Source organism: Sander lucioperca, chromosome 4, assembly GCF_008315115.2.
Source record: "Sander lucioperca isolate FBNREF2018 chromosome 4, SLUC_FBN_1.2, whole genome shotgun sequence".
Classification (NCBI taxonomy): domain Eukaryota; kingdom Metazoa; phylum Chordata; class Actinopteri; order Perciformes; family Percidae; genus Sander; species Sander lucioperca.
In genome coordinates this window covers 8,864,439-8,889,188 of record NC_050176.1, presented here as the reverse complement: position 1 = coordinate 8,889,188, position 24,750 = coordinate 8,864,439, and the positions used below count along the sequence as shown (strand labels likewise).

The window sequence follows — 24,750 nt, the reverse complement described above, 5'->3', positions numbered from 1 at the left end:
TATAATTTTCTTTAAATTAACATCATGCAGAGGAACTTCAATGCCCTCTGGGTGGCATGTGTGATGTGGCAGTGCAGTGTTCACTTACTCTTTCAACCATTAAAGGTCAATCTCACAATAGCCCTTTCAGTTTTGAGTGTATTCAAACAACACTTAAGATGGATTAGACAGAGGCAAATAATGTAATCAGAAAATTATATTGTCAGTCTTCAAATAGAGCATCTGTTTGTTACATTACCTCCTGTTGTCTGGCTAAAACATATTAGTATATGAAAAAATGTAAAATACAACACTTATTTACTTCTCTAGTATACCGTGTGTTGACATAATGAGTGCAGAAAGGCAGTATATGGATTACCTAATACAAATGTTTATATAAATGACTTTACTTCAATCTCAAGCACCAGAAAATCTATTTTTGACTGTAATCAACATTTTAAAATCCAATCCCATTACATGTACATTTTGAAAAGTTACCACCACATTGTCTCACTTGCTTTTCAATAAGAAAGCAGGTTCAACTTTTGTTTCATGTAGTTAATGAACCTTATACTTCAGTTGGGAAACACTAAAAGTGCAAAGAAAAAATTGGGTTAAATCAAATCAGTTAGAATTACTTCCACTCTGAAAATGACATAATGCTATGCATCTCTTATTTTAAATGGAGCATGAGTACATGAAGAACTTTGGGGGAGTGTAGAGTTCTTCTTCTCTGTAATATCCACAATGAGAGGCTTCTGAATTGTTCATGTAACTCAACATTGTTTACTCATGGGGAAGCTATGTGTCTCCACAGAAATGACACTAGATGGAGCTGTTGTCAAGATATACTGGGCCACCTCTCATCAACAAGAGCCAGTTTCTGAAGGAGGAAGAAATTTGTCCACCATATATATATCGAGAAATATTAAAACTCATTAGGCAGGGCAGTAAACTTTATTCCTTAATAGTAAAGCAAACCAGGCACAGTAAGTAAATTAAGATTAAAGAGTGTACCACTAAATGTGTATTAATTATCACTAACAGTGAACTTTGCCACACATTATTTCATTGTTGGGGGTAATCAATTTGGGAAAGTGCCAGCTCACCAGGTCAATAGATAAAACTGCTCATTTAGTTTGTAGGCACATCGGGACATGATGCAGATTAGCAGTTTCCACCCTGTTGATAGCCCACACTACATCTCATTCACCCAGATGAATGAGTGCCAGCTCTCACAGTCAGAGCAGCGCTGTGGTTCACTCTGGCACTGTGTCTAACTCTCTGTGACAGTGATCTAACCTTATCACTGTTTTAGGGGAGAGACATGTTAATGTGGTTTGATAACCCATAAGAGGATTTACTCTGTTCTCAAAGTAGTTTTCTCTTGCAGTGCAAGTTAGTGGGAAAGAAATGTGACATCACATGATATTCTTTAGCCAGGTCTTTGGCAAATCCATTAGTTAGACTAAGACATGTTTTCAGTGTAACACAGTACATGCATTACATCAGATAACCAAACCAATGTTTTCACTGCCCCAATAGCAATGAGCAGCTCAAGTATCTGCCGTCTCAGGTCTTTCTGCTGTCCTGTTCTTGATTGAGTAACAGCAGCCCTATATAACTCATTTTAATACAATTATTGAAGAATGCTTTGCTGTTTTTGATGTTTTTTTTATTATGTAATCTTACAATCTGAGTTTTTAGAACTTGTTAAGGGCTTTGTTATTGTGATATAAATATTTTTCATTTTTGCCAAAACGGTAAGTAATAAATATCAGCCAAAAATTGGATCTTACTTTTAAAAGGGTATTGAGTGATGAACATCATTCATTCAGCGCTATAACACATGCACAATAAATAAACATATATAATAAATACCTATTACTTTATAATACAGACATTTCAGGGACATAAGCAGTGATAGAAAAAGAAAGCTTATTGTTTCTCAAATCCCATTCAACTTTATTTCATTGAGTATACATATTCCATTGCACATTTAACATGAAAATGACTCTGATTGTAAAAATACACAGATATTGACAGTTCATGTCTGACAGTGACACCATCTGAATACATTTATGTTATATACCATTATGCAAAAGCTCACATTCTCAATGTGATGCATATACTGCAGATGAATCTACTACTCAAATTAACCATATCTTTTACACGTATTTCAGTATATACAAAATTAACCTATATACACACTGATGATTTCATATTTACAGTGTTCAAATTAAACTAAATGAAACTGGTCTATATATCGACACAGAGTGAGCAAAGCTTGGCACAGTTTGTGTTTATTAGTTTTATGTCTGTTTGTTTTGTTTGCATGTGCTGCAGGTGCAATACCATGATCCAGTGATGAAATGTTGCATGCCATTAATAATATGTGTAGTTCACACCATGCAACATTAAATAATGACAATAATTATAAGTGTAGTAATATATTAAACTAACAAAAATATTGCACAAGACAATATGCTTCTCTGTAATATGTTTACTCACACGGCATGACATGTATATATTCAATACTTAACCTTAAGCCACTTAACCTGGATACAACTTCTTCCTTGGCACACTATGGATAACAAGATGTATGTCATTATAAGGGGGTAAATTGAAAAAATATGCATCTATAATTTGGCTTAATATATTTCTGTATGAGAGGGATTTTACTATATGCAACAACAAAAAAATAATTCATCAGTGTTTCCTTCAGCATATCTTCTATTCACAATGGCTCCATATCAAAATAGTCTTTAATACCACCACATTCACATTCTCCATCAAAACATATGAGCACACAAACTCCATCTTCTCCCCATTGGCTTTCTCTTCTTCTTTAAATGTTTAACAGATGTTGTCTAATCTGATCAACACAATCAAACAGCGTTGCCCCTGTACTGCTTGTTTTCTTTTTAAATGCTGTTTAAATACACTTTTAGACCACCGTATGCAGGAATCATAGGTTCTCAGATACCATATAAGGTTTATGTACATATGTATTGTTTGAAATGATGTAAAGCAGTCCTGTATTTTTATTAATAACTGGTTATGAGAGCAAATAAAGCATTTTTTGTTTGGGCTGTTTCCTTTACTTTACAAGAATATACAACAATACACTCAAAGTTTATATAACCATTAATATATTCAGACGTAGGCCTTTAAAAACAATATTTCTCATACTAGCAGCATGTAATACTAACCTTTCCTTTGGTGTCAATACTTAAACTGCTGAAAGGGACCAAAAAAACAAGCTTCCGAATGAAGAATTTCACATAGTGTAATCTAACCACATATAATATATGTAAATACAAAAAAAGCAAAGCATTCCACCCTTCAGTTACAGCTTAAAACGTTTAGGAAAACACATGTGGCTGCATAACAATTAATGGCTCCTATACAAAGCACCTAAAGGGGGAATATAAGTACTTCTGGCTGTTAACTGAAAACCAATGTTGTCTGCAAATTGACACACTTGATAAAGAAATACTCAGAGGGTGGCGTAAGAGGTGAAGTTCATATGGAACGTCAAATACCATCCATCATAAACCCAACTATCCTAGCCTGTAACCCTAGTCAAATAGTTTGTGTATCAAACGGCATGTTAAATAAAATGATATTTGAATGGTTGAAATTCACATTCATTATACCTGCAGACTCTGCATCCTTTGCACATACAGTAGTTGCCTATCCAGTTCTAAACACTCCATGTCTTCAGATGTGCAGCATGTTATCCTGTCAAAAAGTGATCTGGATTGTGGCTGTAGGCTACTACAAGCAAATAGTTGAATTGCTCACTGCAAGTTGAGGCTACTCAAGTTACTCCTTTCAGATAACTTCACCCTACCTTTCTCAGTTGAGCTGGTTGCTAGTCACCTATCACTAAAACTACAACCTGGTCCAACTCTTTCCTCTCTCATCCTCTAACATCTCTACCTGAAACATGACAGGTTAGCTCAGAATACAGTGAACTGGCTAGCCTTCAACTTAAGTTTTGCTCCCCATAGAAGCAAAAAGTGTAAATAAGAAATTGTCAGTAGGGAGGGTAGAATCAGGTCATAGTCAGGACACTTGAAGAGGGAAGCGATTCAAGCTGGATAATATCAAATTATCTGTCAATTTTACTCCAAAATCCAGATAGATAAAAATGACCCCTACTGTGCTAACACAACAACTCATCCTCTGCCTCAGCAAGGTGAGGAGGACATTTGTTCATACTCAGGACACTTGAGGAGAGCAGGGTAGTTGTGAGAGTTCATCTGGACGGAGGCCTCAGAGGAGATGGCGGAAGCACTGCGACCACGCCCGGCCAAGGCGTCTGGATGGAGGAACTGGCAGGAGTAATCTGAGCAGTTGCTGAGGCGAGGCCGGTAGAAGCCCTGATGGGGCCGATACATTTCCTCTGCTGTGTAACGCTTCATGAACAGGTACACTGACATGACACCTGCCGTCTGGGGTGGAATGGAGGCAAAGAGACACAAAGTTTATTCAATAAAATACATTCTTTTCACAAATACGGGTAAATTCAGGTCACTGTAAACTAAACACATAACAGCATTTTCCACCATTTAAATTAATCATTTAATTCATTCAAAATAAATAACTGCCGATTAAAGTATTATGCAATTATTTGATGATTTATAGTATGATTTTTCCGTTTAACAATCAGTGGAAATCAACCCTCTAAAGTGAATACTTGTATCATGGCTTTGTTGAATGTGTTTATGCCAGCGTGCATGTATGTGTTGTAACACTGTGGATTGTTTTCCTTTCTTCTCTTTTTCTTCCTGTTTTTTAAATGACATCAATTTCACAATTTCACAGAAAAAGAATAATGCTCATTCAACATTTCCTGTCAGCGTGACAACAGATTATTGTGAATGACTAACAGCATCAAAAGCAGACCTAACTGCTTGGTTGAAAGGCAGAAACAATTATCCACAAAAGAAAAGGAATAAACATAGGAATCATAGCTTATAAACCCTAAATTATCATCTTTTATGAGGACTATTTCTCACAACACAATACATTACAGTTGTTCATATCTGAAGGAAGGGATTTGGTAAAATGAAGACACTAAAAGATGCAAACACCTAATATGTGATGCATTTAGTTTCTGTCCTTTTTGTGAACAATGACGGATTACATCTCTCACACAAAAAAGGCAGATTTTAGGTGACTTTAGCTATTAATTTAAGCATGAATGAGAATGTAAAATGCCTAAAATGTACTGTAAATCATGGTGATAAATAGCAAAAGCAAATTGATGCCACTGCTGTCATTAAGTATGTTAACATAATTATGAAAGCATGAACTTTAACAGGCAACATCACAACACATCAATAAAATACTCCAAGCACCTTGACAGGCAAGGATTAAGTCAATTCTTCTAACCCAACCCTTCAAGCCGAAAAAAAAGAGATAAGAAACAGTTACCTCAGTGAGCAGGAAGGAGATGGCAGCAAAAGCAAATGACCAGCCATAATTGTAGCTGAAGTAGGCCTCGTTAGTTTTGGTTCTGTTCAACATTTCATCATTGATGTTGGAGATGTACAATACCAGACCAACTACCAGAGAGAGACCTAAGGTAGGCAGAGAGAGAGAGAGAGAGAGAGAGAGAGAGAGAGAGAGAGAGAGAGAGAGAGAGAGAGAGAGAGAGAGAAACAAAGGGAGCTTAAATCTATGAAAACTATAACAAACCATGAATCCACTGATTACAGTGTTTATTAGAACAATAACTGTGTTTCACTGTGCTATTTTCTTACATCTAAGTGACACAGATTAGACCTAAACCAACTCTACAACATGACAACTATGTCTATTAAAAATTAGTGCTGTCAGTTAAATGCGTTATTAACGGCGTTAACGCAAACCCATTTTAACGGCGTCAATTTTTTTATTGTGAGATTAACGTTCTTTTTGGCCAAGCAAACTTTGTAGTTTTTTTCACATGCTGTTGCACCAACTAGTAACGTTAGAAAAACTACAACACCACACCGGATCGAGCTAGACCGGAAAAAAAACAACAGGCAAGCCGCACACACTTGTTTGGGCTTGCGAGCCGGCCGTTTTGAGTGGATGGCGAGCGCGAGACGCAGAAATGGATGCCAATAAGATTCTGAATGGAAAGTTTACTTTTAAAAAGTTGTCGAGGGGGACACCAGTTTCACGCATACACAGCCTGTACTCCACGGAGAAAGCAGCCCAACTGGAACTGCTGCAGAGTGCAAACGCTGTCTCATTAACCGGTGATCACTGGACGTCAGTGAGTAATCAAAATTATTTAGGAGTTACTGCACACTATATTGACTATGTATATCAGCATACGGTTTTAGGACTGTGTTGTTTGTATCGTTTTTTTGACTTTTTGTCATTTGGGACATTGTCCACCCCCTTTTCTGTCCAGGAGAATTGTTACATTCCTTATTAGAAAAATGGAAAGGTTACAAATGTCCTGCTGTGGCATCTGGTTTTTGGACCATTTTGTTTGTACTGTATAAGCAAAGTGTTAGTGTTACATCTCAGTTAGGTTAGGTACTTGGAGGAATTGTGCAATAATGACAGATTCACACGTTTTTTTCGTTACAGTAAATAGAAAATAAACAAATACAAATCTTAAAGTCAAGTTCAAAAAGTAACTTTCTTTGCATTAATTTGATTCCCAATTGATTTCCATTGTTAATATGTACTTAAAAACAGTTCTGAAATGCAAAATAATACAATTTTATTCATGTGACAAAACATGCGATTAATCGTGATTAACTATAGAAATTTGGCGATTAATCACGATTACATTTTTTTATGGTTTGACAGCCCTATTAAAAATCCTTTTAACCTTTAGAAGTTCATCTACTTACATGCATGTTGTATGTTTGTAAGTGTTTGTTGATTCACTGACATGGAGAATGTTGTAAGTAAAAGCCAAAACAAGTACCTGACAGGATGAAGAAGATTCCAGAAACGAAGGCCAGGATGGTGCGATGTGGGCGGATGTGGCCGATGTTACTCAAAACAAAACCAATGAACATGAAGAAGAGGCTGACCAGAGGAAAGGGTGTGGCAGAACGGATCATCTCTGGAAGAAGACAAGAAAAACAGAGTTTGTTTTGGACTGAAAAACTTTTACTGAATTTGATTTGAGATGTACTGATTATACAGGGGTTGTTACTACTTTGTCCAAATGCAAACCTTTTTTCTTTTGGTGTCTTTGTGCATTTTCTTCAGTGATATTTTTGTGAAACATTTTATGAAAGTTTTCCCTTTTAGAGTGAGCATGAGGTTTTCCACTGAGGCTGGTCTTACTCGTCGATGCAGCATCTCATGGGTTTACTGTAGGACATGGTTTCTTATTTATATCAAGATGAAGCTGGACCTCCCTACTGTGAGCAAATGGTACAGTACCTCCCAGAAGATAAATTAGTAGATAATAGTTCTTTCCAGACCCCCATTGTGTTCTCCATTACACAAAATGTTACCCCTCCAGCTAAGTGGGCCAGATGTTTAAGGCCATAATCTTAATGGAACTGGTTATTTAATTAGTTGAGTAAAGTTAAACTCTTGTTAGCATGGCAAAATAAAGTAAAAGTGAGTCTTTTTGGATTCACGTGGAGCCTGAAACATGGGCAAATTCAGAAAAAGCTTCAGTTATGAATAAAGAGTTACAACTAATGCATGCAGTTAACTTAATTCTACCAGTGCCCCTGGAAGTGTACTTGAATTTATGGCACAACCTTTTCAGTAGTATTATACTGTATAAGCCCCCCATTGATACTTTTACATTAGTTATTATCAATAGTTTGTAATTCATTGCATCTCAGAAGTCAGTTGAAGTGTTGAAATTTTACCTTTTTGTGCTCAGAATAAGCATTAGAATTTTTTTTTTGGATATCCCTTAACCTTGTCTACTTCAGTGCGTAATACACTCAAGGTCCAGGCCATCTCTCCAGTTCTACTCACCACAGTGCCGGTGCCTAACCAAACATGGAAGACTGGAACTGAATTCCCAGGGCTGTAGGCTGTAGGGTAAACGCACATAAAGGACGTTTACCCACCTCTCAAATTTTTAAATTCTATTTACACAGCCCAGTCACACCTGTAAGTGCGCTTAGATTGGGTTTTGATGACCAGTTTATTTTACATTTCATATTGTTCTCTGCTGTAATATTACATCCTCATATCGGCACCATTGCATCCTGGTAACCGTCCACTAGTGCGATGCAGGACTTAAAACAAACAAACTTTTGGGCTGAAACTAGCAGGCAGACCACTTTGGAGCCACTTTCATGGATCAGAGAATAGACATGAAATAATATCTGTCAAACTAAAGAAAAAATAGTAAATAGCTTAGTTATGATTACCTAAATGAAGCTAACATTTATTTCTATCATTTTGTTAGTGTTATTTTAACCGTCCAGTTTACCAGCGTGTTGCTATTAACTGTAGTTTGATAGTACAAGTTGGTTTGAATGGCCCTCGCAGCCTGTGATAGAGTAGCTGACAACTACTACAACTCTGTTGTCTCCAAACACTGTGCCCTTAGTTGCCACTTTGATTCATAATGAAACATTTCCATCTAAACACTGAGAGCCTGAACAGTTTCACCAAACATAAAGTATTTCTCATATAATATCTCATATAATAGTGGAGTGTGAATAGTTGCTTACTCAGGACACTAACAGTGGACTCAGAGGTCATCTGGACGTTAGTGGGCATCACATACTCTATCGTAAAACACCGGCCTTTCTCCTCCCCTGGAACAAAGGACAGGGAAAGAAATGTATTCAATAAAATTTCACATAAATCTTGAGTAGAATCAGGGTGCAGAACAACTGATTAAACAGTTAATTAGTCCACTGTGACAAAGTAAAGTCAAACACAGAAGCATGTACAGTAGAATACACAGACGTCTTGTCGCTTTTGCATGATGATAATACCTAAAAGGTTATGACTGTAAATGTCAAGTTTTTAGTAACTAGACAGGATATATTTTCAGGTGCAGGCCTGAGTAAACTTTGTACAATGGTTGTGATACAATTTCAGCTTATTTTTCTGTGAAGCTGTTGGATACGACTTAAAAACAACCTCACATCAAGTAGCAAGTGAACTGAACATGGAATCAAAAGCTTGTTTCATACTATACACAATTTCTGCTGTCAGTATTTGTGCGAGGAACACCCAGCATTAGATTTTTAGCACCTTTCCTTTTAACAATTTGACACATACCGTACAAAGTCTAGCACCAAAACACAATGACACACAAATACACACTCTTGCAGTAACTGATGTTATTTCTCAACACTTCATTAACCCCGCACACTATGAGGTGTTGGATTAGGTGAGATTTTGTGTTTCTTCAGCATATGTAATTAGCTTTCATTATGCATGTTATGTGTTGATATACTGGAACAATGCATACTGGTACTGGTTCAGGTCAGGTCTAAAATTTAAGTTATTACATTAAAGCTTTAGTGTGTAACTTTTTGATATTAATGAACTTCCGTTACATGAGTTGCTACAAAGCTAATTAAGACTATCAGCTCCACACAACTCTCTCTGTATTTCTCAGTATGGCTATGTTCAGAAGATTGTGTTTCCGGTGACTTTCGCTCACAGAAACTTGAGTGAAGATAATTACCTCTTCTGAAGAGTCAATCATGTTTTTGTAATCCTCCATGTCCTCCTTGGCTACTAGTGTGTGTGTGTGTGTGTGTGTGTGTGTGTGTGTGTGTGTGATGGTAACATAAAATATCACATGGATAAAGTACTCTGGATGCATAGCGCACAGGCTGTATGTGAGCACACTCTAAATATTAATTTAGTTTCCGTAACAATTATTACAATTACAAATCTCTTTTGCAGGACACTCTTGCAAAAGAGATTAGTTTTTGCATATGAAAATTCTGACTTTTTGGTGCACAAAATCTTTCAGAATAGAATCTACGCGCAGTTTTATAAATGAGGCCCCTGGACTATTTTTGCTGTGTTTGACTGTGATAGTTATTGATAGGGCAAATAAAGAGCAAAATATGTAACTGTTGCCAATTTGAACAATTGAACAAATTGGCGGAATTATGTATTAATACTTGCAGTCTGTGCACAAGTTATGTCATTTGACAGATATGCTAATATAGCAGCAGACTAGACCATGACCTCACTGTAATATTTCATTTAACACATTTTTAGATTATAACCAGTCCATTCAGCTTTTGTGTGTCTGTGTATACTTTGGCTTCAGGATCAAGTGGGGTTAGCGTTGAAAATTTTAGTTAGAGGTAGTGTTTTGGCTTTTGGCTCAAAACTAATTGCATCAGGTAGGTAATGGCTTAACGTTTCAATCCCGTGCACAAATCTATTACATATTGAATAAGAACATGAGCATTCAAGGTTTCCCACAGTGTTTTATACTGGAGGCTGGGCATGCAGTTTTATTGAATAAAACATTGACCTTTAGGGGAAAAAAAAAAGAGGGGCTGTTTCACACAGCAAATACTACAGTATGTATTTATGAGTATGGCTTTTGTTTGTTCATCATTTAATAACTATGAATCAGTCATGAGATGAACTGAGTCAAAATCTGGGTGGTACCACTTTGGCTAAACAACTTCCTGTCAGAAACCCTGATATTTAAAATCCCTGATTACATCATGACTAATCTAGATGATTGAGGACTGAAAGAGTGCAAATAAAACAACAAGGGCAAGAACTATCAGGCAACTGCAGGCAATCATGTGTCTGTGAATTATCTGTCCCTCACTCTTGCTTTTGGTATTAAGTCAGTCACTAACCCAACCAGCCATTATGTAGTGTAATAGAAGGTCTCTGGTTCCCTGGGGTTCCCTGGGGTTCCCCTCCTCTGGGTTATTAAAACATCATTTAAAGATGTGGAACGCTTCCTCATTAACAGTCACACTTGCCGAGCTTCCTGTTGTAGCGTGACTGTAGGGGTTCTCTTATTCACCTCAGAATGACAACTGTAATTCTCAGTCCATTCAAATGTAACTGCAATATGTTAATTATGCTTCAAATAGCAGACTTAATGGCTCACTTTAAGTAAATCTTGAAGGACTCCAGCAATTCCAAACTTGCAATTAAAAACACTTGGATCCAAAGTGGATTAGATGAAAATACATTAAGATCTATAAAAATGCGATTTCAATGATGCTGTCAGGCAGCTACTGTGAAGATAGACTTACAGTGTAATTGTATGAAGGGGAAAATATGCTTACAAGAAGTACAAAGAAGAAATACTTTCATTTCCAAGAAGGGTAAAAAATAAAAAACCTAGCTAAAATTAATTTATTTACACAATGCCATGGTTACTCCTGCTACACGCCTTGCAGCCAACAATACTTTAGCAGTCCAGTGCCCTATATCGAACATGGTTTACAACACTAACAGTGACTGGCTGTATGGCTGTAGAGATCCTCTACATGATCTCATGCTGGAATGAACAGCCTAACACCCGATGAACTCAAACCAACATCAATACCAAAACACTATTCAACCTCGTTCACTTCTCTTGCATAACAACATACTGTGATAGTGTTCAGAAATAGTTTCTGGGTCCAATCAGAATAGTTAACTAGGTTTAACTAGGCGTTTTTTCTCGCCGCTGTCGTACCAAGTGCATGTTCTTGGGGGAATTGTTGGGTCTCTGTAAATTAAGAGTGTTGCTAGACCTACTCTATCTCTAAAGTGTCCTGATATAACTTCTGTTATGATTTGACACTATGAATACAATTGAATTGATTTAGGGCCACTCAATTACCATTAAAACACACACTGGACCATTACTCAATGTATGTTGTAGCAATGGCCTGCTATAGCAGGAAAACATCTGTTACCTGAACACAACTGGATTGCCTACATATTTGCCTGACTGAATAATGAACCCTGAAACAGGATGGAGCAGGTCAGTTGTGGAAGAAGGGTTAATGTTGCCATTACCAGAGGGAGCAAAGGGTAAGAGCAATAGTAGATACCTGGTTTACTCTAAGGGGTGTGTCTTTAAGAAACAAATAAAGCAGACAGTGTTTCCAATCATGACCAAGGATGTCTTTGTGATGTTGGAGCTGGGCAGGAATATTGTTTTGAAAGGCCAAGAGGTGTTAAAGCATGCACTGTGGAAATATGTGCGCTTTTTCTAACTGTACTGTATGTGATACTTGTTTTCCATGCTGAGTGCTATGGTGGAAAAGAGATGCAGGACACAAAGAAGGAAAAGGAAAAGACAGTCAATCAATCAATCAATCCAAAGTGCCTTTGGTGCCACAGAATAGAAGTCAGCCACCGGATAAGTCATGAGAAAAGACATCTAGCAAAACCAATCTTTCAACTGGAATAAAAATACTTGACACTTTAAAGGATGCACCCTAATATTAAAGTAGAGTGTTGAAATCAAATATGAAAGGAACTTGTATCGCTGCACAGAGGTTAAGGCAAAGTTAAAATATTCATGTTCAAGTGTTCAAACACCAAGTAAAGAAACACAGGGGACTGTGCATGTGCAATAGAAATTATATTAAACTATAGACATTGAGGCCCAGATTTATCAAACTGTCATGGTTAATGACTTGTTAATCTAAATCATGTGCATATTTTCTTTATACAATTCGAGGTGGTGCTGAATTCACTGATAGTTCACAACAAAATGTAAAACACCTATAATCCTTAGAAAGATTTTCCATGCAATATTTTCATGGAGAACGGCTTGATAATCTGGCAGCAGTCAAGTTAGCCAGAAGTTTGATTGTTTGTTTGTTAGTTTGTTTGTGCAAGAAGTTTCTTTGCATACATTTCTAAGTGAATAACTGATATGTGCAAACTACCCTTGCACAGGAATCTTGGTGAATCTGGACCTGCATTTGTTACTTTTGTTATCCTTAGATTAGAGTCTCTGTTTGGAACTAAATGGTCAGGCTGACTGTGAAACTTACTTAATGGATGACTAAACATCTAAAATGTTGAATTATAATCAGTATTTACCAGTGATTACAATCAAATGACTCACTACCCAATTGGTCATAAAGCTCTGTATCTGAATAAAACAGAAGTTCGGACTGAAATGAGATATAGCCTTTATGGTTTACCTTGCCTTGAGGAGTGAGGGAGGACTATTCTTTAAGTACATGTTTCAGAATTCATACTAACTCACCAGCCAAGAAGCAAACCCTCCAGAGGCCAGAGTGAAGGGACATGCGTATCTCGTTGGTCTGGTTGAGGGGAAGGATGACGCCTTCCTCCAGGTAGAGCCAGTAGTCTGTGCTTACAGCGATCCCCAACAGGCCCAGGGCGCAAACAGCGAACACGCTGCTCAGCAAAGTCAGCGCCTTTCTGCCACATAGGCTCATACCACAGCCTCAACAGCAGGGGGGGCGCCGCCGGCAGAAAGGGGAGCTGGGAGAGGAAAATAAAAAAAAAAACATCTTCACCAAGTTCCCCGAAATAAAAGGGGAGCAAGTTGTCATAAAACATGTTTTAAACTGTCCCTGGGGGAAGAGAATAGGAAAACTGGAGGAAACAAGTGAGAAAAAAGGCAGAAAGAAAGACATTTACTGTACTGAGTCACACTTTGCTTTAAAAAACTGTCTAGCTACGTCATACAATAGCTGAAAAAAAGCACAGCTTCTTATCACATTGACATTGTTTGACCATGTCACAAAGTGTAGCCAGGCAGCTAGTGTTTTCTTATTTTTATTGTATATAGTGTGGTGTTTTGCTTTTGGTTTGTTTTTGCTTGCCTGGCACATACACTGAGGACTCCTCCTAGTACACCTGAGGCACATGTATATAATATAATAGAATGCCTTAAAAAAGGCCCTTCCTCCTATCTGAGAAACAAATCTGGAAAAGATCCCCTCTCCTCCACGTCTCTTAGAATTTGAATAACCACATAGTGCAGGGCCAAAGATGTAGTGTGGCATGTTTGAAGAAAACATTTTGTAAAGTTTTTCATTTGACTGTCCTCCTGCTGCCTGCAGAAAAAAATACATTATAACTTATAGCACTGATAATGCTCAAAAGAGAATAATAAGACTGCTTTTCCTACACGTTCTGCTATAATCACACACAGCTCCTAATATCTCATATGAATCCACTTCCGCTCTGTTACATCTAGTGATGCAGCAGCATGCAGATGGTGTGAGCGTATGAATGTGTTTGCTCATCACACAAAGCGATGGATCTGTTCGTATGGTAGCTGATGCCCACATTTGCCGGAAGCTGGAGTGCTGGGGAGCTTGGCATAGAATACGTATCAAAAGGAATTGATTTTACATAATGAGTTTTCAGTGGGCTGCCATATTGAGCACCCACGGGAAACTGGAAAGATGGAGTGAATATGTCAAAGGATTTGAAAGTTTTCATAAAATTCATGTATCAAACTGGATGTAAGGCCTCAGTAGAATAGAGTAGTGAAATCTCCACACATCTGCCAGCTTGCAGTGCAGAACCAGTTGTTCAACAGACAGAACAGTTAGATGTAGAAGCGATGAGGTGTGGTGCTGCTCATGGTTATAAATAGAGCTTTTAAGAAGACATAGCAACTAATGTTTTACCAAATTGCATGTTTTCTGCAAAGAGGAGGCACTGGCACTAACCATGTTTAAATTTCCTGCATCTCATAGATTAGACAGGTTCTGGGCATTTCTCACATGTAGCCAATGTCATTTTGCCACACCATACAAATATATAAAAACTATGGGTTATAATGGAAAGTAAGACAAATTAATCATCTAATTTTAATATTCAATGTATATTTTGTGCAGGCTAAGCATACACTCCAGACACTGTGTGTATGTATTTGTGTATGGGTAAGCACCGGCGCAGTCATGCATGCTTTCAGTTGTTGTTACTCATCCTAGATAACCTGGGAATAATAGAGCAAGGCATGTCGGACCTCTTTCATTTTCTAATGGGAAATTACATTTCTAATATATGTATGAGTATGACAATAGCCTTCAGAACATGCATGATGTAATATAAAGTAATGTGACTATTTCATTTTCAAAAAAGAAAAACGTAGTAAAAAAAAGAACACTAACTCTAATCTTGACTATTTTTAACTAGAAATAAGTGTCTTTTCCTGTCTCTTGAGAATGGACTGATGGTGATTGGAAGCAGTTGAGATGCATGTATACGCAATCAGAGTTCACTAAAGCACAAAGGACCAGCATTAATGAGAAAGGACTATCATTATACCTCAGCTATTCTTGACCATGGTGCAATCAGACATTCATGTATAATATCCATGGCTATATTTTCAGTCATTTAGCATCAAGCTACGACTTCAGGACAAGATGCATGCTCTCCACTCATAGACCTTTTTGTGTCACTGCGCTCAACCAGAGGGCTGTTTTCAGTCGTACAGCACAAAAAGCACACATTGAAGTGCTGATTGTACCTAAATATAGACTTTTAAAAATATGGTATCATTACTAAAAGAGAAAATAGAAGTGATTTAGGCTGGTGGTACCTATCAAGTACCTACAAAAATAGAGAATATTGCAATGATAGCAACAATGCTTAAAATAGCCACACTTATCATCGATATGTATGTTACATTGCTCTTTGAATCTGAATTTAAAAGTTGATGATACAATTGTTAATGATTGTGTTATAAATACACCCATGATTAGAATTGTTTTGCTGTGACATACAGCTGCTATTCTGTGACTTATTAAAGACCAGACAAATAATGATTATTGTTGCAATAGCTGTTGCCAAAAGGTTTCGACACAAACGCTATTCACATGGTTAAAGCCAGAGGGGATCAAGATAGACTGACACCTGATAAATACGTAAAAGTGATACACAAACAATATTAAACTGAGGACACTGCATGACTATGAGATTTTCCCAAGACAGCTACAAATAAATCAAAACCAGATTTTCCCTATGTATCTATATCAAAACAGCCCACCATAATGTTAAGCACGAGAAGTTTGTCTATTTTAAGAACAATGCACCACACTTAGGAGGAGCCGCGGAATGACACACTGAATGTAGCTGTTTCACAATAAAAGCTTTCTAGGTAAGATAAGGGACTGTTCAGTATTTATGGAATGGACCACCGGAGGAAAATAGGGGAGGGTCATGTCTTTTATTCTTTGTTGAGGGGAGGGTCACCCAAAATTTTTTAGTCTGGGGGGGGGTCACCAACTTTTGTATTCATGAAAACAGCAACATTTCAAAGTGGCTTGTTTGGTGCATATTTTTCATGTAGCTCTTAGTCTCGGCCCTCCTTCGCTACCAGATGGGTCTGACCCATGAGTTTGCTGCCCCCCTGTTGGCTGAAATGGGTAAATGCATTGTTTAAAAATTGAGTGGAATAATTACATCTGGCATGACCAGATATTTTATAAATATCTTAAATAACACAAAACATCTAAATGGTGATAGGTAATACATCAGATTTCATATACTGCTTTAGTAAAAAAAATATTACCTGGCTGACAATGGGAGCAGCAGGACGCAAAAAACTAGTGCAACTTACTGTTGCACTAGTCTGGACATCTTGCCGTGCCAACCTTGCAATAAAGGTTTCCTAAATGCCATGTATATAAATGTGATGTCAGCTTACTAATTGATTGCGGGTTTTGTGTAGATTTGGACTTTTATACGTTTATTCAACTTTGTTTAAACAGCGAAGTGAAGAGGCCTCGTTCACCTGTTCGGAGCTGGCTGGTGAATGTGACGCGCGTAGGCCTTGCTGGATACACCGTGACCCTTTTTGTGGATCTACTGATCGCTGTGGATTACTTTTTTTTCCATGTCATTGGATTACGTCAAAATACGAATCTTTTTTCTTAACGTGTCTTTACGTTTTATGGTGTGACTGCGCTTCGTTTCTGCGTTTGGAGAGGCATCTCAACAGACTGTAGGTCCAACACTGATTGTTCACTGTTACATTTTAGTTGAATTTAAGTGTCGGGGCATTCCGCCACCGTCTGTCTATTGCGTTCCAAAACAGCCGTGTCGCGATTGGATTTCATAAGTGCGAATTGTTAAATTGTTACAATGTAATTTAAAATCTGCTTTAAAAATAAACACATATGTTTTGGAATATAATGTTCAGCTTCAGCAGCTTTACCTATGTGCTAAAATATACAACGACTGAGGAAGCCTAGTGACAAGTCCATAGCAACCAGTGTTGAATTTGTTATTTCCCAGCGTCCTTTGCTGAATGGTCTCAATATTTTATTGTTTTATTTCATATGAATACTAGTTTACTAGAGGAGTAACTTAGTATTTGAAGTAATGCAGTAATGCAGGAAGTGTGCATTTAGTTTCCATGCTTATTGTGTTTTCACAACAATGTTAGTGAGTAAATCTACTGAAATGGACACCACACCAACACAGAGGAGTGTGATGTGTAAGATGAGAATGCAGAGGTTAAATTGTGTATGTCATGGCTGTAAAAAAATCAAATGACATCTGTACATCTTTGCTAAGCACAAACTAGCACATAAAAGGAGGGTTATGACTCTTTTTCAAATCATTTTGGAGGGTCATTATTACTGGCGAGGGGAGGGTCAAATCTTTTTAGCCTAAAGGTCCCAAAACTCCTCCAGTAGCCCCGTAAATAAATAACGAACAGTCCCTAATGACTTTTACTTTAAAGTAGGCACAAGCAGTGCTGAGTTACTGTCACCTGGGTAGCTTAGCTTAGCTTAATTAGGAGTTAGGACAGAACTCTCAACCATCTTCTAAAGTGGCAGTTTCTGAGAAGAGTATTTCCCAAAATATTTTCTAGTATTTCCCAGTGCTGTGGACAAAGGAATGTCTAATTAATTACATTTATAATTGCTGCATTCCTTCCATTTACGGATGCCATATACAGAGACCTGCTATTGTGTGTGCTGGCTCACTGGCTATTTGGATACCTAAATGTATTGGAGCCATTATGAATGTTATTAGATACGCCTATGCTTCACCTGCTATATGAGATCAAAATGTCAGTTGGGAAAAAGGCTTATTAGTTACCAGAGTTGTAAGTGATGTTTACCTGCTTCCTGGATCCATCAAAGATGATATGGTTTCAGACAGGTTTGAACTTAGATTTGGCTAAACTGTGTGTCTCGTCTTGCTTTGTTTGGTACACACACACACACACACACACACACACACACACACACACACACACTCAAAAGCACGCAGTGACATCACATTCAATCTTTCATGAATACTAATAATTCTACTCATTCTTCTGGTCTATAAAGGTGGTATAAATGGTGACTGATCTCAGTTGAGAAAAAAGGTTTTATTATTATTGAGAAATGTTTATCATTAAATGTTCAAAGCCACAGCAAACTAACAAAAAAGCCTTGTGATCCTCCCTGCCTGCAAACAGACACACAAACATCCTCTCACCTGCATAAACATCAGCATTTCCTTTAAATCTGACTAAACTAGCGTGCCCTCCTGCCTAAACATAGACTGGGCCTGAACATTTAGCAGAAGCTTTACAAATATACTGTCACCCTAAAAATATAGTCTTCTTGTGCAAAAACCAAAACTGCAATAATCAAGTTAACAATACAAAACTATCCTTGCAAATTTTACAGAAGGCCTATGATATCCATAATGGTAAAAAAAACATTTTTCAACAGGATTTGACTAAAAGGAAATGCATGTTCAACCATTAATGTGGTACTGAACAAAGCCACTAGGGGTCCAGGGGCCATGCTGACATCAAGTAAGACACAAGCACACCACTGCGAGAGTAAAGGGCACATCATCACCAAAAGTAGGCCATTCCACTTCTGTCTACTTTGCTATCATGCACCTAACCTCCTGTCAAAGAGTAACACAGATGTCTCACTTGTTTTTAACTGTTGTTGAATACTAAGTTGAAACCCAGACCTCCAGGGCAAATCATATCTGTGATTGGTCAAAAGAAGGCAGGGCAAGAACATATCTGAACCATAATGTAACAAGTTAGGCAAATTGTGTGATTTAAAAACGTGATTATATAAGAAACAGCAGTAGATTTTGAGATAAACTTACTATATAACACAGCAATGCTACATAAAGTTCTGAATTTAGCGATCTTTCTTTGGCATTGATAGTTAAACAATTGCAAAGATAAACAATATATCAACTGGTGGGACAATTGTTTTAGTAACAGAGGAATGGCTGCAGTAAACGCTAAGAGAACCCAATACTTATTTGGGTAGACAAGATGATTAACAGTGGATTTTGATTTTACCTCATCTTTGTCTGACTTAGTGAAATTAGTTTAAGAATAAAACACTTGAACTAGATGAATATGGCATGTGACTGTGTTTAAAAAAAAAAAGCATTGAATGTCACTGCAAAACAACTGACACCATAATTTGAATTTGTCTCTGTTGAGGGTTTGCCGGTGTCACAGCATGGATCTCTTTTGGCATGCTTATTGACCCAGCTACTGTGGCTGTAGGAGTGCGGCTGTTGAGTGCATCCCTCTGATGCTTCTGTAGACAGGAGACTTAACACTGTGGGAGTTAGTTGCTGTTGGATGATGTTGCAAGGGCTGGCTGAGGACAATGGCAGGCCATGCATGAGAGAGGAGGTAAGTCATCAAGCCACAGACACAGCTGGATTAAGCTGGCAGCCCCCATCATCAGCCTGTTGAGATCTGCTTGTACAGTTTAAGCAGACATACTAAACACAACACATGCCTACAGTATACACATCATGCAAACTCTTGTACATGAAAACATCATCATACATTAAAGCGCATTTCACTGACCCACAAACTGTCTACAGCCACTCTCTGTTGTCTTCACAGAGGTATACAGAGGGAGTGGGTCACTGGTCATAGTAGTATTACAAAGAATGCTGTATTCTTCTGTATTTTGACTGTCCAAAATGTCCTCCAGTGTTAAAAGCAAAGCTAGAATAATATAAATGACACAGATGGTTGATTTTACAACCATTGTTACATAGCAACAGTGACATTACGAATTCAAATGTGACTATTTCATACAACAATCATAGTTATAAAAGTATCACCTGTTTTCTACCCTATATGTCGTATACAGTACGTAGTATCTAGTTACTCACTCTAAGGAAGACAATTACGACAAGGACAACCTTTCTTTCCAAGTCATAAATAGTAAATATGGCAGTTCATTGTATAGAAATAAGCCAAGACAAGCCACACGTGCTGTCAAGCAAATCTCAAAGAGCCATTTCACCATTAATATTGTAATATCTTACATTTTATGTTTCTGAAGAATTAAAACTCTTTCAATATAGTTAAGGATCTTACCCAATATTGGTTTACAAAATGACTATAATAAAGTTGTTGCAATACACGCCCCACTTCGAGCATATTAAATTAGGCCCTGCATGCAAAGATTTTTTTGGATTATGTTTCGACTAGAGCAAGTATTTGTTTTACCAAATACACAAATGACATTACATGTTTGTCATGGTCTTTGATGTGATTTGATGCCTGCTGCAGATCATATTTCTTTCAGGATAATAAACTTGAAAGTAAAGTTGAAAGTTAAAATGTCCAAATTAAATGCACAACAACCCGAACAATTATTTTCTGCAATTCTGTGATTCTAACAGTTAACGGTGATACACAAAGGACATTTTTTTCCCATATGCTACCATATATCAGTCATTATGTTTGTGCTGTGCTGGCCTCCAGTAGGGAGCTAGCAAGCGAGAGTGATTTCTCAGTGGTCTAATTTTGGAGATGCCTCAGCCCTCCCTTGAAGGCCTACCAAAACTGTGAAAATACAAATCTCTGCTGTATGCCAGGCAAATTAAAGTGCATCATCTGGCAAACAGCAGACAGAGGTGGTAGTTGTGCAAGCTGTCAAGACACTGAGCGAAGTGGAAATTTTTGTGTCATATTCTCACCTCTTCTCCACACTGAAATCACAAGATTCAGGGCATAAAATCAGTCAGCTGGCTGTTAAATGTTTTAACACATTTGCATATAAACAGTTGAACCAGCTGACCTCATGTAGAACATGTTCTCTTCCCTCGCCCTTAAGACTTTAGAACAGACTGCATCAAAACGCAGTACATCTGTAATATTGTCAGATCATCTTAATTTGATGGGGCAGCTCTGGATATAGCCCAAGCCTTTCATGCTGTTCCAAAGGCACTTCCCTTATGTCTTTTAGCAAAATGGTTTGGCTTTGAGCTGTCATCCTCTGCGTATTCCTTCATACAGTATCATGAGCAGAAAGTGTACGGATAGCTTGTCAGTCAGTTTATTCTCTGCATTTCTAATATCTTCTGCTGATCGTAGATAAGTAATAGTAAATATAAAATGTAGAAGGCTGAACAAAGACTTTAACTTACATGTCTTCACTGCAAAAGACCGTGTTTGCTTTACCAAAACTTGGTGTACGTCAGGGACAATTATCCTGAAAGGTTTTCATTCCATCTTTCCTTCAACAGACATGTCTATTTAATCTAATAAAACACAAATGAATAACACAGTAGTGATCTCTAAAAGGGTTCATACTCCATTGTGGCTGGCACAAAAAACAGTGATCCACAGCACTAACATCCATTTTCCCGTGTTTGTTGTGAGAACAAGTCTCCCATTTATAAGTGTTTGACTTGGGTCGGTCACCAGGCAACACTATACAGAAAGGCCTCCAGATTAATCAAGCATGAATGGACTGATGATCGTGTCCCAAAACAGTGCTTCCTATTTGGTAGTGCATTTTACATGCTGGTTTGTCGATACAGTTGAAAACAGGAGAAAGCCATAGAGGCAGAAATACATCACAGAAGATTTTATCATAAAATATATAAACACACAACATATTAGACATAGTCATATGCATTCAAACACACACAAGACAAGGAAGGACAGTCATTTAAATATGTACCGAAATATATCAATTTACATGCATGTTCTATAAGTGTTACATAAAAGCTATTCTACTGTACAGCTTCATAATTTGTCCACATCCAGAAAGAACTGTTTGAAATTTGTGTAGGACTTCCAGACTACCAGAGTCTGTGTGCAGCCACAGTGCTATATATTACCTATTTAAATTAAAACTAAAAAGTGGATCACTGTCACACCTCTGTTGGCTGTCAGAGCACTGTGTTTACTTTGGAGGATATTCCCATCAGCATGTTCCTTTAAGTCTGAGTGATCACTGAAACCAGTGAGGTACAGCCAAGTGAGTGGGCTGAGGCTACAGGGAATGCTGACTTACTGTGCTTAACACATTTATTGTATTGTTCTGCAAGCTTTATATACACCCTAAGAATAGTGAGTAAAGTTACTAAAGGATTAAGTAGGAAAACAAAACAGTACCCACTAATACAACTAAGCCATCCACCTTTTTAATGAATACATATTCTCTTCACATCTTCATGGCAAAAAAACTAAACATAAACAACAGGAATTTACCGAATTAATTATAGCCAATTATTCTCTTCATCGAGTTGGCTTCTGTCTCTGAAAACAAAATGAATAATCTCCAGTCTGTCTTGTGATATTAAACAAGATTTTTACGAACTAACTAGCCACAATAAAAGTCCAATACACATTGATGACAGGCATGTTAATGTTTTTATAATGGAATTTGTATCAGACATTTCTATTAATGGTGACCTGTGTTTTCTTGTTGGCAGGAGTGACAAATGTGTTGCTGAGTTAACAAGACACAAGGGTGGAGGAAAAATGGAGTAAGACTGCACGATCTGTCCAGATAGCATGGACAACGATGACCTAATATAGGCTACCATATCAATAGCTGTCTCACTGCAACAAGTCCACAACAACTCTCATCCAGAGAGGAGTTGCCAGCCTGTATTTAACAGTGGCTAGAAATCATTTCTTCTTCTGACATTGCCAACGTCTTCTGCAGCCCACACCATCTCAGTCTAAATTTGTGCAATAACAGTATTTGTTTGGCTGGAACAATGAGGAGTGTTTGTCAGCCTCAAGGCCTCGCTATACATATTTGTTTACTATTGTTCAATTTTTTGTAATTACCATACTGTAGCAGTGGTACAAGTGGTAAAAATAAAATGTGATAAGACTTTCAAGTACTAATCAGATTACAAGGTAGGCAGAATTAACAAAATCTCAGAATCTGTGAATTTACATGATTTTATCAGTATTTTTCAAATAATTTAAAACTAAAACATAATTGTAGTTATTGGTCAGTAGTATCAGTGTGTTTAGTCGGAGTCTATTTGTTGGCTACATCCTCTGTGAAGAATTGTTGTTTGTTTCACCTGCTGTTTAATGTTTGGCTTGAGCTGAAGTCGCTGTCCGCGGTGCTGAAACACTCACTAACGTTCCCATGCTGAACAGTCAGTCAGTTAATGGAGCGTGTTGTTACACGAGAATGTAGTGGAAGCTATGTCTTCTAAACCCTGTTTGCACACGTCTTTATTGGCGCTGGAATATCCAATGTAAACGTAGTCTAGTCAAGTTCTTTTCAAATGGGGGTTATTTTCCGTCGAAAACGGAACGAAACGGAATACGACGTATGTATGGCATTAGACTACATGAAGTTATTTAATCCTCTATTTTTCTCCTTTTCTCTTTTCATGTCCTCTCATCCTAAAAACGAGTAGTTGTCACGCCTCTTTCTCTTTCTTCAAACAACAGTGCATTATATCTCGATTAGCATATCCCATGTATCCCATGTGTTTACGACGAGTAAATTCCACTCTTCACATAGAAATGTGGGTAAAGTGAGTGATGTAAGTTAGCAGAAGCTTCTACTTCCATTATGATTGCAATGACATTCTGACTCTTTAAGTATGCAAAAAAAAGCCTCAGTTTAACAACAAACAACAAATAAAGAATCCAGTGGAAACAATCAACAGCGCCTTTCTCTGCGCAAAATGTCGACTATGAAATTTATCTTAAAACGCACTTGAGAAAAACACAGATCAAATAATGTATTACCTTCACGAAGAAGACTCGCTGATGAAAGCACTGCTCTCCCTCTTCCTTTATTCTTTTCCCTCTTGTTTCTCCCTGTTCAGTCGGTTCGTGTTGTCTCGGTTTTGGCGCGCGATAAGCCTGTGTGGCGGACAGGACCCGTGGCTGAGTAGCTCGCGCACCACTACTATCCAAGCCAGTACTAACCGCGTGGCGCGTGGCACGTGGCGCCCAACTCCGCACTCCACCTCTGATCAGGTGTGCGGAGGACAGGGGGGGAGCTGCAGCGGTCAGAAATTGTTGTAATAACAGTTTAAATGGTCCATGCTACAACTCTGAAGTGTTATGCAGATGTTGGATTCAGTAGGTTTGTGTTCTGAAAATCAAACACTAAGCTGTTTTAGATTCCTGAAATGCACAACATAGCCTATATTTTATCAACACCGTCATTACAATGCAGTCGAGTGACTGTGACATAAAATGTCACTGGACATCCCTCATAATGCATGTTGCCTGTAAACAAGGTTTGATTAGCCAGGCAAAGCTGCCAGCTCCCAAAAAGCCACCATCACTTTTCTGTACAAAATTCTATTCTCACAACAAACAACATTTTTTTCATTGCTATAGTAACTCAGCAACAATGGCTGTGTATTTGCTTCTAAAAAAAAAAGAAGAGGCTGCAGTAGGATGACACAACATAATACGTGTTAACACTGACTCTGATGAGAAGCCTTTTTGGCGGTCTCTGCTTTTCTATTTTGTTTCTTCACATTCTTCCCTTATGTTTCAGCCCCTTTGAATTGGCTTCCCCTTTAAGTCACAAACCGTAGTTTTGTTTGGATTTTGTTTGCTGTGCCTTCCAAAACTGAAGGGAATATTCTGCCAAAGAA

The 24,750-nt window shown here is 37.8% G+C and overlaps 1 protein-coding gene across 2 annotated transcripts; it reads right to left on the bottom strand.

Moving 5' to 3' along the window:
- Positions 1–1,920: 1,920 nt before the first annotated feature.
- LOC116043014 (voltage-dependent calcium channel gamma-5 subunit-like) lies at positions 1,921–24,141 on the bottom strand. Of its 2 annotated transcripts, XM_036000764.1 has the most exons (7): positions 23,885–24,141; positions 13,142–13,383; positions 8,652–8,738; positions 6,923–7,063; positions 5,425–5,570; positions 4,155–4,439; positions 1,921–4,118 (listed from the first exon to the last, which is right to left on the bottom strand). In XM_036000764.1, the coding sequence occupies exons 2-6, from the start codon at positions 13,335–13,337 to the stop codon at positions 4,176–4,178; spliced, it is 834 nt and encodes a 277-aa protein (XP_035856657.1). In that variant the 5' UTR covers positions 13,338–13,383; positions 23,885–24,141; the 3' UTR covers positions 1,921–4,118; positions 4,155–4,175. The 2 variants fall into 2 exon arrangements, with proteins under 2 accessions (XP_035856657.1, XP_031145371.1); XM_031289511.2 differs by having other exon boundaries at positions 1,921–4,439.
- Positions 24,142–24,750: the final 609 nt, after the last annotated feature.

Bases quoted from the DNA above. Each gene is read 5' to 3' on its own strand.
- LOC116043014 (XM_031289511.2), bottom strand. From the start codon at position 13,337: ATGAGCCTATGTGGCAGAAAGGCGCTGACTTTGCTGAGCAGCGTGTTC. The intron at 7,064-8,651 runs GTAAGCAACTAT...GTCTTCTTCCAG, and splicing joins GTCCACTGTTAGTGTCCTGA to AGATGATCCGTTCTGCCACA. The intron at 4,440-5,424 runs GTAACTGTTTCT...ATTCCACCCCAG, and splicing joins TCTCCTTCCTGCTCACTGAG to ACGGCAGGTGTCATGTCAGT.